The following is a 14,074-nucleotide window of genomic DNA, read 5'->3' as shown; positions in this document are numbered from 1 at the left end:
CATAAAAATTATTGTTCAGAAGCCCCCGAATGTTTCCTTTGAAAACAATGCGAGATCATCGCTGCAGTAGCCCTTTGCTCGCCTGGGGTGAGTCGTTCAGACACTAATGCAAATGTAAATTTTTATATTCTTCATTAGCTATCTATTATAATACTATCAATTAATTGACGAAGTTCTCTTGAACGATAATGAACCTAAACTTGTTGCGACTATTTCTAATTCTGCATTGTACAGTATTCTGCAAAATTCATAAGTGATTGCAGTCACGTGCAATTCAAATGAATCTAAATGAAGTTGTATTTGTTATCTACACATCTCTCGTTTACTACTAATCTTGATTGTAAGAAGATTGGCCATCCATTCGTACTACTCTCACGAACGTCTAATAAAAACTACAGAAACTTACATTTTCACTAGTACATCTCCGCATATATCTAAAGCGTACCTTGGTAAGCTGGGCGAATACCTCGCAGTAGAAGCGACCACTTCGAAATGCTTGACCAACTTGAATGGACACTTCGCAAAAGCTTGCGACACTGAAAGTGTTTATGTACTTCTGTGTATCTTTCTCTATTGCGCATTCTTTCCCAATGCCCCCCTCCCTCACTTAATTTCAGGCCCCTCTCCCCCACTTAATCTTAAGCCCCCCTCCCCCACTTAATTTTAAGCCCCCCTCCCCCACTTAATTTTAAGCCCCCCTCCCCCACTTAATTTTAGGCTCCAACCCCTGCCAACTTTTTTATTTTTCACGTTAATTGCAGGCCAGCGCAAAGTTACGTGAACATCAAGAGCAGCAGTCCCGTGTCACCGAGGACTGTAGGGGCAGGCGTGACATACGTCCAGGGTGGTGCGACTGCATCGTCCACAGCGGCAGGGACAACCGGAAGCGGCCCCGGCGGAGGCCCTTCAATCGGCGGTAGCGGTTGCGGCGGCGGCGGGGGCGGAGGTGGAGGCGGCGGGGGTGGCGTCAGTAACGCCAGTGGCGCGAACAGCGGAGCCGGGGTTGTCGGGGCTGGAGCTGGTGCCGTGCCGAACGTAGCACCACCCGGAAGTGGGAACAGCAGCGGTACCAGTAACAGTTCTGGTGGTGCGGGGAGCAACGGTGGCGGGAATAGTGGCGCGGTGGGTGGCGCGCCAGGAGGCTACGTTGCCGTGCCCATGGCTGGTGGCCTGAGATACATCCACTCGTATCCACCGACGCCGACGTCGGCGTCGGTGCCGGCCGTCGCCACGGTGGTCACCTCGGCCTCGTCGGCACCGACTCCTGTACCGGTTCCAGCGGCCGCGCCCGCGAACCCGCCCACGGTCAGTCAAACGCCACCGCCATCGCTCTCGGGAACCGCTTATGCCGCGAGAGACGCATACCGCAACGCCACCACGAATGTAGGTATTTTCATCTTCGAATTATCCCCGATTCGAGCTACACATGTAAAGCTGTATGATAAACATTTGGGAGATTCAAATTGTCTCGATTGCTTGGAGAATCGTGTAAGTTAGTTGGGTGAACGATATATCATCTATCTATCATTAATTAATATATATAATTATATATATATATATATATATATATATATATATATAATTATATATATATATAGGAATTAATGATAGATGTATATGTATTGGGTTATGTTTACAAACAATGCGGTATGTAGGTGAATCGCAGGCTGAGTAATTCTGTGTGTCTGATTGAATGTTGGAACGCGTTACACGAAATACGCGTATACAATGCCTCGGCTCTGTCCTTGACTTTCACCCACTATTGGTCCGCTCCTTGTTTCCCTTCCAACTCAAGATATACCGTGTCTTCTCGCGCGAATTGTCATGCTGCTTTAGGTTGATATCGCGACGGTGTGTCGAAGTCGAATTCTTAATCCAGTATATTAACAATTTTAAATCCGCCAAGGGATTCGGACGCGTACTTTTTAAAGTTACACAGTGAATCAGGAACTGCTACACTTGCGACTAAGGATCTTCTGCTTACAAGGGGAGGACACCATGTGGTACACACCGATTTTTATGAGCCTTGGTACTGGATCTGTGTTGAAAATAAGTAAATAGGTTTCCGAGCGTTTCAGCCTATAGGCCTTAATAATAGAGACACTTGCATGGAAATTATTAAAAATTTCTTAGTGGCCGTGGGGTTTTAGTGGGTAAAAATCCCACACTACCCTGGCGCCCGCGGGAGATTCCCTTCTGGACGCGTCGAGGTGGCTTTTGAAGATGTCTCCACGTTAAAAAAATTTATATATTTTTTTATAAATATTTTTTTTTTTAACTTGGTGAAATCTTCAACAGGCACCCCGACTCCTTCAGAGGGGAATCCCCCGAGGGCGCCAGGGTAGAATGAGATTTTTACCCATTAAAACCCCACGGTCTCATCGAAATCGGTGTCTACCACATGGTGTCCTCCCCTTGTTAGACATAAGTTTAAAAGCGTCTCTCCCCCCCTCTCTCTTCTCTTTCGGGATTCAGACGCGAGTTTTTTAAATAGTTACATAATGAATCGGGAACTATTACAGTTGCAGCTAAACGTCTTGTATTTATACATAAGTTTGAAAGCGCCTCTTTCTCTCTCTCTCTCTCTCTCTCTCTCTCTCTCTCTCCAGCATTCCCAAGGATAAACTTGAAGCTTCCTTTTCATGAATTAATACGAACACTCGCATAAAGACACAATCCACTGAAGTATGCAAGTGAAGCAGTTGTATAATTCCATTAATCGTTTACTTTGCACCGCGTGTCCGTGTGTGCGCGCCGACATGCCGTGCGGGAGAGAGCAGTAGTAAAAGCAGTTTGAGTCTCGGCTGGAGTGCAAGGAACGCGTATGACGGTATTGTAGGTATATCGATAGTGTACTGTCTGGCCTCTCGAACCGGGTCATCGATTTTCTTGAAATAGGTTCGCGCCGAGAGAATGTTAGGCAAGATAAATCGAATAAGATGAAGGGCGAAAAAGAGGGGCAGAGGTGCGGGGGGGATTCGCGTTTCGCAGGAAGGATCTGTTCTTTTTTACCGTAACGTTTTAATTATTTTTTTTTCTCTTTTTCTTTCAGGTGAACGAGAGGATCGCGATCAGCGTGAGCAGCAGTCCTCTGTCACAGATTGGAGTCGGCGTCGGTGTGGTCGCAGCCGAGTACGCGAACAGCGCCATAGGCGGTAGTATGGCCGGCGGAAGGGGTGACAGGCCAAGGATATCGCTCTTGCCACCTGCCTCGGTGACGCCGACACCGTCGCCGACGGCGTCCGACTATCAGCACGTGTCCAGCGCGAGGAACTCGCGAATAGGCCTGATGCCCGTCCAGCCGGATCAGTATTGCAGCCGCACGTCCGTCGAGATGGCCAACCTGCAGGAGGCGCCCCCCTTCAAGAAGATACGCCTGAGTCAACCGACGCAGGTCCAGTTGCAGTCCCAGTCCCAGTCTCGCTGCCAGAGTCTGTCGCCCGCCGACCCTTGCGGTAAACAGGAGCACGTGGTGCAGTTGCAGCAACCACTTAGGATAGACACTAGGGTGGGTACACGTGTAGGCGTGGATACGTATAACGAGTGGAAGAAACATAGTTCCGCCATAGCGGGACACTTGGGATACACACTCCCGTGGTGCCTAAAGCGATATTGTTAAAGGTATAAGTTAAGGTCTGGAGTAGGACGTTTGATACTTAATTACAGGGCTATATAAATGTGAAATGTCTGCTCACCTTGGTTTGCTAGGATCTTTAATATGCTGGCGCCTGAAGGTACTACACGGGGTGTTCCATAATATTGTGGGTCTTATCAGCAATGGATTCAGCATTTAAATATAATCAGAAACGTTCATATAAATATACATACTATTTAGCAATTGCGTGCGAGTTATAGAACGGTTTGTAATGATTTTCCGTTCAGCTGCTTACGACTAATACGTACAACGATCTTTTGACTATTCTGTAAACACTGCTGTAACGCTCTATGGGTCATTTCAGTTTGTTTTCGCGATAAGAGTGTACCTATTGTGTAGCCTGCTCGCTCTCCGTACTTAATCCATTGGATCTTTACTTGGTCCGGGGTGGGGGGCTTTAAAATCCTTTGTTTATAGGAGACCTATTGAAAATATTGAAATACTTCGTTGCAGAGTTGAACAAGGTCTCCGGCAAATTCGAGTAACGCCTAGAAGTATTGAAAGAATAATAAGATCACTGACAAGACGCCTGCAGGCATGCGTTGAAATGCATGGTAGTCATTTTGAGCATCTCCTGTGAAGGTAATGAAATATCATTTGATAGAAAGGAAAGTCCCTGTGTTTTGTAAACAAGGTATCACATAGGACATATGTTTGTACGAGCCTTTTTTTTTATTATTTTCAAGTGCTGACTCCCATGTCTGAAGTGGGTCCCACATATTGTAAGACACCTTGTGTACGTAGAGTGTGTTCCTCTGGGTACTCGGCGCACTCGCTTTTTATGGCTCCACAGTATTGCTTCCACTCGCTATATGGTACTGTTGACGATAATAGTACGCGTTGAATTCGATATGGTATTATATGGAAAAACTTGTGCTAGGGGCAGCCAACTGCAGGTGCGTATACGCCACAAACAGAAGCTATTTCGCCCACCCTTCCGGAACCGAATACGCAAGAAGACGCGCAATTCAGGAGTACCAAGGACGATCTTTTGCAACAGATCTCCAAGGTTGACAGGGAGATCGCGAAAAGGGAGTCCCAGATAAACAAGCTTAGGAAAAAGCTGAAGGAGTTAGAAGAGACGGCGAATAAACCTCTGGAAGCCAGTGGTCTCAAGCGACCGGTTGAGGAACAGTCTCAGCAACCAAAGCATCAGTCTCTGGCACAAAAAATTTACGCTGACAATAGGGTAAGATTTTCTGTGCAAATCTATGGGTATTTGATTTAAACGTTTAAGTGCGTAGGGGGGGGGGGGTGGATTCGCTGTATGAGTATGAAGCCCTGTTGCCAACAATTCAGTTTTAAATAGTGGAATAAATCCTGACCTACATGCATGTGGGAAATGTACGTGGTGTTGTATTAGAACCATCTGCAAGATATAAACTTGACAAGTATAACAAGTATAAGAAAATATTCATTAGCAAGTGAAAAATCTTTAAAAAAATTAGTACAATTGTGTAATCGCGGTCATACGGGGGAATATCTCATAAGGGACTGAGGGTATTAAAAAGTTGTTCTTAAAAAAGTTGCTTGATATGGAGGGGGAGCATTATGCGGTATAGATCGTTTATCCGCAGCCGGAGAAACGGGAGACATTTCAAGGTCAACTTAATTTCTTTTTAAGTGGAACGCTATATTTCTTTTTATTCATAATAATGTGTTAATGTTCGTTGCGACGAATTCAACGATGTCGGATCAATGCATGTCACACAGTTTCGGCGATTAGTAGCACGGCTAGTAGTACAGTTCAGCTGGCTGAAAGCGTGTGATGTACATTGAACGTTTTGTGAGTAACAATTGATGTAAATATAATTCTGTATATGTGATCGAAGTATCAATTAAAAAGGTTCATTTGTATTAGATACACTACTCTAGCTAATTTTCCCAAGTATAAGGAAGTTATTTAAATTCTGCGTGCCTAAAGGATTATTTCTATATTTTTGTCAATGAAATTTACGACTACCCTGTTCAAAATTCGTAACTACGTACTTGAACAAAAGCTGCGGCACGAAAATTTCAATCTTTTTGAATTCAAGTATGACCTAAATTTCAGAGAAAGGCAGAAGAAGCACATAGGCTCCTGGAAAGGTTAGGCCCAAAAGTGGAGCTGCCCTTGTACAATCAGCCGTCGGATACAAGTGTGTACCAAGAGAATCGTACGAAGCATCAGACGTGTATGAGAGCAAGGCTCATAGCGAGGCTTCGACGGGAACACGCTGAACGCGCGTCTCTCCACCGGCAACAGTCGCAAACGTACGCTATCTTGGTACAGGAGTGGCATCGTAAGGTCGAACGGTTGGAGGCGACGCAGAAGAGGAAGTCGAAAGAAGCGAAGAATCGTGAATTCTTCGAGAAAGTGTTCCCAGAGTTACGGAAACAAAGGGAAGACAAGGAACGTTTCAATAGAGTGGGTGCTCGTATCAAGAGTGAAGCGGACCTAGAGGAAATTATGGACGGCCTTCAAGAGCAAGAGGTAGTATTACTATTTTACACTTTTTAATAGATAAGAAGGGAAAATGAATAGAGGAGGTACAAAAAGCGAGGAATATTGTGTTGTTACTATTTGAAAGCTTACGAAGATATTGCTGAGCGTAGTAAACAGTGGATATAAAAATTTAGTTTCTTATATGGCAGTATATTCTAATTATTGTCTCGTAATTATATTTACAGATGGAAGACAAAAAGATGCGATCTTATGCAGTGATACCACCTCTGTTGCTAGACACAAAACAGAGACGAATAGCGTTTCAGAATCGCAACGGTCTGCTTCAGCCGGAAGAACTGGAGGCTCTTCACAGCGAACGGAAGCTGATTAACGTGTGGAGTTCTGTGGAGCACGAGTTGTTTAAGGAGAAATATTTACAGCATCCTAAGAACTTTGGAACGATAGCTCAATCTTTAGAACATAAGTCCGTTCCAGATTGCGTGCATCATTACTACCTCACTAAAAAAGCAGAAAACTATAAGCAGCTGTTGCGAAAGTCGCGGCAACGGACGCGTAGCTCTCGGAACAATCCTAATAATAAAGTAAGTTTATTTACAATCTTGCTCTTGCTGGCTTAGATTGCAATAATTCATCCGCAAATCATTTTTCGGAATGATAGTCGATGAATCGAAATCGTTACGCTTTTATTTCATTTTAGAAATGTGAGAGTGCTGGAGCATTTATTACGCGTTCCTTAAACTGTTCCAGGTAAATAATACCAGTTCAAGTATTGGACCTATAGACATTTTAACTACGGGCGTTACCACGAGGCTGCAACGCGAGCAACAGCAAAAGACGCAAGAAAATCCTCAAAATAATTCGGCAGCAACGTCGACCACGACGACCACGACAACTACAACCACATCTAGTGTATCAACAGCTGCTCCGACAACGATAGCGGCCACCTCGGCAACACCTTTAAGTTCAGCAACGTCGAGTATATGTTTAACGACGGAATCTGTAATAACGTCAACGACAGCTACAACGACATCCATACTGAGTACCACGACGCCGTGCGTCACGACGTCATCGACGACGACGAACACGAAGGACACTAGGGAGACCAGTAAAGAAAATAAGGAGATTAAAGTAGAGCCCAAGGAATCCCATCTCATCAAAGTGGAGGTGAAAGAGGAGCCGCAGTTGAGTTCTGAAACCGCGTCAGGGAAGGATGTTAAAGTGATGTAAGTAACAGTTTCTTCTTTTTTTCGTATCAACATTTCTAGAAAACTTCGTCCATTTAATTATTAATTTAGATAGAATCTTCAGGTCCACTTGATAACTTTACAAATGAAAGTTGCATTTAGTTTCGTATTAACACGTTCTATGCCGCTTGTACCATCGTCACCCACGCTGAACTTGCAATTCAAGCCCGGAAGATGTAAAAAATACGCCAGCGCGGGCCTTCACTGGTACATGGCCTGAATGAAAAGTCACACTAAAATAGTGCGACCCAGAACATTTGGGGGGGAGGGGGAGGTAACAAGTGTAGGAATAGAAAATAACGAATATTTTTTACATTTCTTTAAAGTTTAACTATTTAAGAATATATCTCTAAACTTGCTTTAATAGGACCTCAATTAAAGTATCCGAAAATTTTTCGTTTGTGCTCGTTTTCGGTTCCTCAGGGTGAAAACACCCCTTAACCCTTTCGCTACTACGGGCGACTATAGTCCCTCTCGAGAAAACTCTTTTATTTTCTCAATCTCTTCAACACTCAATGACGTTCCGTGATCCATAGTAACACAATAATAATAATAATACAAAATATAATGGTTATAAGACTTTCAGTTCGAACTGTAGAGCTATTGTTGGGCGATTGTAACTTCGCTTACTGCGGATAATTGTTAACTGAATGTCATTAAACAAGTGAAAATACGTTTATGCAGAATGTATAAATATCTTGTTTCAAGTAGTTGTTACAGTAGATGCTCAAAGTGATGCCTGTTAACTTCCATACACCTGACATTGTTATTTATATGGTTTAGGACAAATGAAGCTTAACACTGACAAGGGGAGGACATCATGTGGTAGACGCCGATTTTGATGAGCCTTGGCACGTTGGATCTGTGTCGAAAATAAGTAAATGGGTTTCCGAGCGTTTCTGCCAATGGGGGCCTTAATAATAGAGATATTTACATGGAAATTATTAAAAATTACATAGTGGCCGTGGGGTTTTAATGGGTAAAAATTCCATTCTACCCTGGCGCCCTCAGGGGATTCCCCTCTGAAGGTTTCGGGGTGCCTGTTGAAGATTTCACCAAGTTAAAAAAAAATATTTATAAAAAAATTATAAATTTTTTTTAACGTGGAGACATCTTCAAAAGGCACCTTGACGCGTCCTGAAGGGAATCTCCCGCGTGCGCCAGGGTAGTGTGGGTTTTTACCCACTAAAACCCTAAATTTTTAATAATTTACATGTAAATATTTCTATTATTAAGGCCCATCGGCTGAAACGCTCGGACACCTATTTACTTATTTTCGACACAGATCCATCGTGCCAAGGCTCATCAAAATCGGTGTCTACCACATGGTGTCTTCCCCTTGTTAGCACTTTTTTGTAGAAAACTAGCTTTACTACTTGGCTTCGCCCGGAATTTAGATTCTAATTTTTAAAAAAAATAAATGATTTTTTTTATTATATTTTTTTTTATATATATTTTGTTGAAAATAGTCACATTCATCTGGATTAGCTAGGCATACTGAGCTGGGATATATTTCGCGACTCAAGAGTTTACCGCTCGAAAGTTTTTAGGCGACAGACAACCACACTTTCGACTTTATATATTAAGAAGATTCGCAGCTCTTTTAAATTTCATACTTTAGAAGTTATTCGGGGGTGGGTAAGTTGTGTGATCCACCCTGTATATTAGGGTGGTCCTTATTTTTCAACTTTCGATTTCTTTGGTCTCACCCCTTAAAAATATGACACTTGGTAAGAAAATGCTTTCTACAAAGTTTTGATTTTGCACGTCAATTATGAATTAGTGAATGTTTTTGAATAAAAGTACAATTTCTTAGGCGTATAATAGTAGTTATCAATATTTCAATGAATTAGTAACTTTTTTGTTATGTATTTATGTGTAAATTTACTATACAGACTTGACTCCATACAGTTAGTTTGTCATTTTAATTACGCGGTCTTGAATTTAAGGCATAGTGAATGAGTTTGGTTAATTATTTGGTTATTGCGATATTGCAACAACCAAGTTGCATAAGAAAACCCACGTCTCTGAGGGAAATATTATGCTCATTTCAGTTTTGTGATACTGTAAAACCGCGAAAGTGGCTTTACACAGAAAGTATGTAAACATTTTTATGATGAATTGACGTTAGTATTTATTGAAAGGAGTGTTAAAAATATCCAAAAAAAGTTCAGTCAAAGAAATTCCGTAAGTCGAGAAGTCCGTATAAACAGCTTACTTTTTATTTAACATTATAACAAGTAAACAAATTTTTTATGACAGTAAAATTATGATAAATACAAAAGAGGAATAGAGCAATAATTTAAGCAGGTTTTTTTCCAGGTGCAAAACGGCGACGGTTGTCGCGCCTCTGGTAGTTATGTGAAACAGACCAAAACAATTTCTTTCCAATCTATTTGGCAATTGTAAGAACATGAACCTAATATGGTGTAAAAAATTGCAGATTTTAAAAATGCCAGGACTTAAAACAATTAACTGCGATTTTCGCAAAAATCTGCGATTTATTGGTTTAAAAAAGTGGTTAAAATTAACAATTTGGTTAAACATTTAGGCTCATGTTCCGAGGAGTATTATACACTAAAAGTGTGCAAAATTTGAAGTTGATCGATCAAATAGTTTTTGAGTTATTCCCAAATCCAATTTGGAAAACGTGGTTTCGAGTAAAACGCGTTTAAAATTGATTTAGGTATGCTCGGCGTTCGGAGGCGCGCCTGACTCACCAGGCTATAGTATCGATACGGAATTGAATTTCGGCTTATAACTTTGAGAATACCTATATTTCTTAAACGCTTTAGAAGCGATTTATGGAAAAATTTTGTTTCTATTTTTTGTCCGATTTACACGGTCTTCTCCCTTTAAAATTGTGAAAATGTTAAGTTTTTTTCTTCCTTCTGTAAAATCGGTAAAATGCAAATACCTCAGTATTTACAAAATGCTCGTGCGCGGGTTTGCACTATCCTCGACGATATGAAAAAATATTATTTGCGAAAGTTGTTTAATGTCAAAGGAGCTATAATGAGACGGTAACTTAGTAAACCACGACCCTAATTCTAATACATACCACGCACAGTGTTTCGCGTATATGGGCGTTCGGGATAAAACGCATAGCTTCTGAACTAATCAGTTTTCGACCTAAGTACCCTAATACTTTTTTAAAGGGAATATAAAGATGCATCGATAGGTGTATAAAAAATATGCAGTTCCATTAAAAAAAATTGGGGCGATCTTGATTTTTTATTGAATAAAATGTATTTTTTTATTAATTTTTAATTTTGCAATTTGTTGTCAACTGAATACTGACTCACTTTTGTTGGAAAAATTTGTTCATCAGTCTCGCAGAAATACCTGTAAATCGTTGTGGTCGTTGTGCATATATGGATTTGGGAGACAAGTATCATAACTTCGTACACATCCAAAATCTTTCTGGTATAATCCCTTAAAGAGTGCAGGATGGAGTAAAAGATCTTCGGTCGATCGACGAACGAATAAGTTGGGGTGCAACGGATTGAGTACTTTTATAGAGGAGAACTACCTAGAAATGAAATATAAATGATATTCCATAGAAAAACTAAATACTAGCATTCTCATTTTTACTTGTTTCATTTCTCTGATAAAAGTAGTTTACCAGTATATTAACGCGCAATGAACAGAAATATATAATTATGTTGTATTTTAGTTACTGCTGGGCAACTGTAGGCCTGGTGCAACAAAAATATCTGACTGTAAGGTCATAATCCTGAATTCGAAATATCTATATAAATCATGACATTTCCTTTTTTGTTTTACGTAAATTGAATTTAATTTGCTGGACACTGTAAAACAGTTTCCTACGCATCCACAACATGTGTTACTAAAAAATTTCGATTTATTTTTGTACAAAGACTCGCCATTTTGTATTGAAACATTTTTCACACAGTGTATATACGCACAGGAAGGATTTAATTTGCTGATTGATCCCCAGCTTTGTTTAAACTCTGCTTTTTCTCTTCCTTTTTAATGAAATTTTTCAATACAAAATCTGTCACGGTGGAAGTCAGTTTAATAATACCAAGAATCCCATCCCGTGATTTACAGAAAAAAAAGGAACTAAATCGTTGGAACGTAAAGCGCGGGAGGAGGTTGGGGGTTGGGAGGGTGAGGGAGGGGTGGATGGGGTTCGGTTGAGAGGAATAGAATGTGGTGGTAAAATGGAGGTTTGAGGGAAGGGTAGGGTAGTTATTAGCAGATTGTAATGCTAATCAATGGGTTACTGGTTAGTGGATTATGTTTACGTAGGCATTCATCATCGAAATTGAGTTGTTCGCTGAAAATCTGATTCCGTGCCGCGTGAAAATCAGAGGGCACACTCCACTCGTTCCCGTGGAACTTATTTAATGTTATACAGCCTTTCATAATGCACTTGTCAATAGAGTGAACTTTTCTTGTTTGAGTTAATGCAATAGAAAAACGTAAATAATCGTGTAGAGAAACAAAGTGGGGGTGAAATTTGGGAATTCTTAGGCCGGGTGCAGAGTTCAGGCACGAACGCAAATGAGGCAAGGCTTAGGCAGAATGAGCATGCAAGTGATGAACGTTCGTGAAGTTCACTTGAAGTTGATAGTATATAGATAATTATCGATAGTTTTCAATATCGATAATTATCGATAGTTTTCAATATTGATAGTATATCGATAGTTTTCAATATCGATAGTATATCGATAGTTTTCAATATCGAGAGTATATCGATAGTTTTCAATGTCGAGAGTATATCGATAATTTTCAATATCGATAGTATATCGATAGTTTTCAATATCGATAGTATATCGATAATTATCGATAGTATATCGATAGTTTTCAATATCGATAGTATATCGATAATTATCGATAGTATATCGATAGTTTTCAATATCGATAGTATATCGATAATTATCGATGGTTTCAATATCGATAATTATCGATCACCATCGATAGTCACGACTATCGATAATTCTCTACTACTAGCCTCAAGGGGGGATCCTGCTGAAAATCGAGGCATTGTTCGGGAATTTTTTTTAAAGAAAGTATTTCATCAATCTTTCTGAAACTTTCAGGGTATTGTATTATTAGATTAAGGTAGATAAAAAAAATCGTATTAAAAAAGAGCGGCAAATAACAGTGTTATACGGGCTTATGTCTAGTCCGTTGGCGACGCAATTGTTCCACTGCGGGCAACCTAGCGTCTACTGTATTCATCCGAAATCAAAAATCCAACAGTTTTTGTTTGGTTTATGAGTGCACGCAGAAATCGTATAAACTCATAACTTAAAAGATGCAAAATTGAACAAATGGCGGCCTTTTGAAAAAAGTTCACTTTTTCCAACGAAATTTTGCCTTAAATTTGTAAAAAAAGTTATTTATTTAAACAATATCATTATACCAATAGCTAAGCTCTGTGAAGAAAATGTTCACAAATATCCGTGCAACAAGGTCAAGTCGATTGGTTGATTATTTTTGGAGTTACATTGCCCGCAAATTGTAAAACTGTCGTTTCGAGAAAAACAAATTTCAAGTTTTCTGATAACCTGCTGCTTCGCAGCAAAACCAGCTAGATCCGCTTTAATTTTTCGAATTTCGTTTTACGGCTTTGGGAGCATATTATCGGGATGTTTAACTATTGATTTATGTAAAAAAAAATCGATTTCTTCACCTGCTACACCAGGCTCTTGCCTCAAGTCTGTACCCACCCTTGCAATTTAACTGTACTTCATATAGAAATATACAATTACTGTCAAAACGCCCACCGTATACGTACCTGTAACTTATTTTATATGTACATGTAAGCAATTACTATTACAAGTTAAAATTACCAATTCTAATTCAGGTTAGCAGAGACTTTAATTGCCACACTTTGGGTTGCTACAATCCACCAAAGAAACACGCAAACAAATTTTACTAGAAAAACAGAACAAGATAAACGTGAATTTCTTTAAAAACTAATCTTATACATAATATAATATATATCACAATTAAATGTAAACTTATAATAACATCACGGGGATGATCGAAAAATACGAATTAAAATATAAAATTAATACTTAATTAGTATGAATATATCGGTGCACGTTCTTTGCTAACTTCGCGGTTAACACTTTTTTTTACATAAACTGTATATCATTTCTCAATTGAAGTGGCCTTAATCTAAGATACATTGATCAATTTTTATACTGCTGTAAATTAGAATTTGTAACATTAATTTTAACGTTCGCTAAATATGTAAAATATGTAACATTCTTATGTACGATGTTGGGGGAATACTTTTGTGAGTATGTACATATCTGTATTTATAACAGTATCCTGTGGTAATGTGGAATATAGCCACAGAGTTGCTTTGTTCGAACAACCAGAGAAACATTATGTACACAGTAACTATCTATTGCTCTGTTCAAACAATTTCTAAATTCTCTTTGTTTGTTGATTGTTACAGAATCGACGGGAAGAGTACTCTGCCATCGCCGTTGAACATCAACGCGACGAATGCTCCGACGATACAGTCAGACTTCAAAGACGCCAACAAGAAGAAACCAGGTTGCAGAGAGGCGAACAGCAATCCTGGCAGTGTTGGAACCGCCGGCAGAATAAAAGAGAAGAAAAAGGATAATCACGCCACGCCGATGGAGACCAGCGACGAGGAAGCTCAATCGATGGACGCCATCGGTAAGTTCCATGGGAAATAATAGTATCTCTCTTATTTGTCTCGTTACACTCTCCAGT

General features: G+C 40.1%; 1 protein-coding gene across 9 annotated transcripts in view; it reads left to right on the top strand.

Annotated features, from left to right (window-relative positions):
* Nucleotides 1-14,074, top strand: part of Smr (nuclear receptor corepressor smrter) — a 93,782-nt gene that overhangs the window by 39,572 nt on the left and 40,136 nt on the right. For 8 of the 9 annotated variants that reach the window (XM_076811576.1, XM_076811533.1, XM_076811559.1 and 5 more), the window contains 7 exons: nucleotides 762-1,383; nucleotides 3,053-3,508; nucleotides 4,536-4,844; nucleotides 5,709-6,128; nucleotides 6,326-6,682; nucleotides 6,849-7,324; nucleotides 13,788-14,017. In XM_076811576.1, coding sequence (XP_076667691.1) covers nucleotides 762-1,383; nucleotides 3,053-3,508; nucleotides 4,536-4,844; nucleotides 5,709-6,128; nucleotides 6,326-6,682; nucleotides 6,849-7,324; nucleotides 13,788-14,017 — 2,870 coding nt within the window. The remainder of the gene's footprint in view (nucleotides 1-761; nucleotides 1,384-3,052; nucleotides 3,509-4,535; nucleotides 4,845-5,708; nucleotides 6,129-6,325; nucleotides 6,683-6,848; nucleotides 7,325-13,787; nucleotides 14,018-14,074) is intronic. The other variant, XM_076811589.1, reaches the window with a different exon arrangement.

This window comes from Andrena cerasifolii, chromosome 1 (assembly GCF_050908995.1).
Source record: "Andrena cerasifolii isolate SP2316 chromosome 1, iyAndCera1_principal, whole genome shotgun sequence".
Lineage (NCBI taxonomy): Eukaryota > Metazoa > Arthropoda > Insecta > Hymenoptera > Andrenidae > Andrena > Andrena cerasifolii.
Note: the sequence above shows the minus strand (reverse complement) of the source record. Positions and strands in the feature narration are given on the sequence as shown.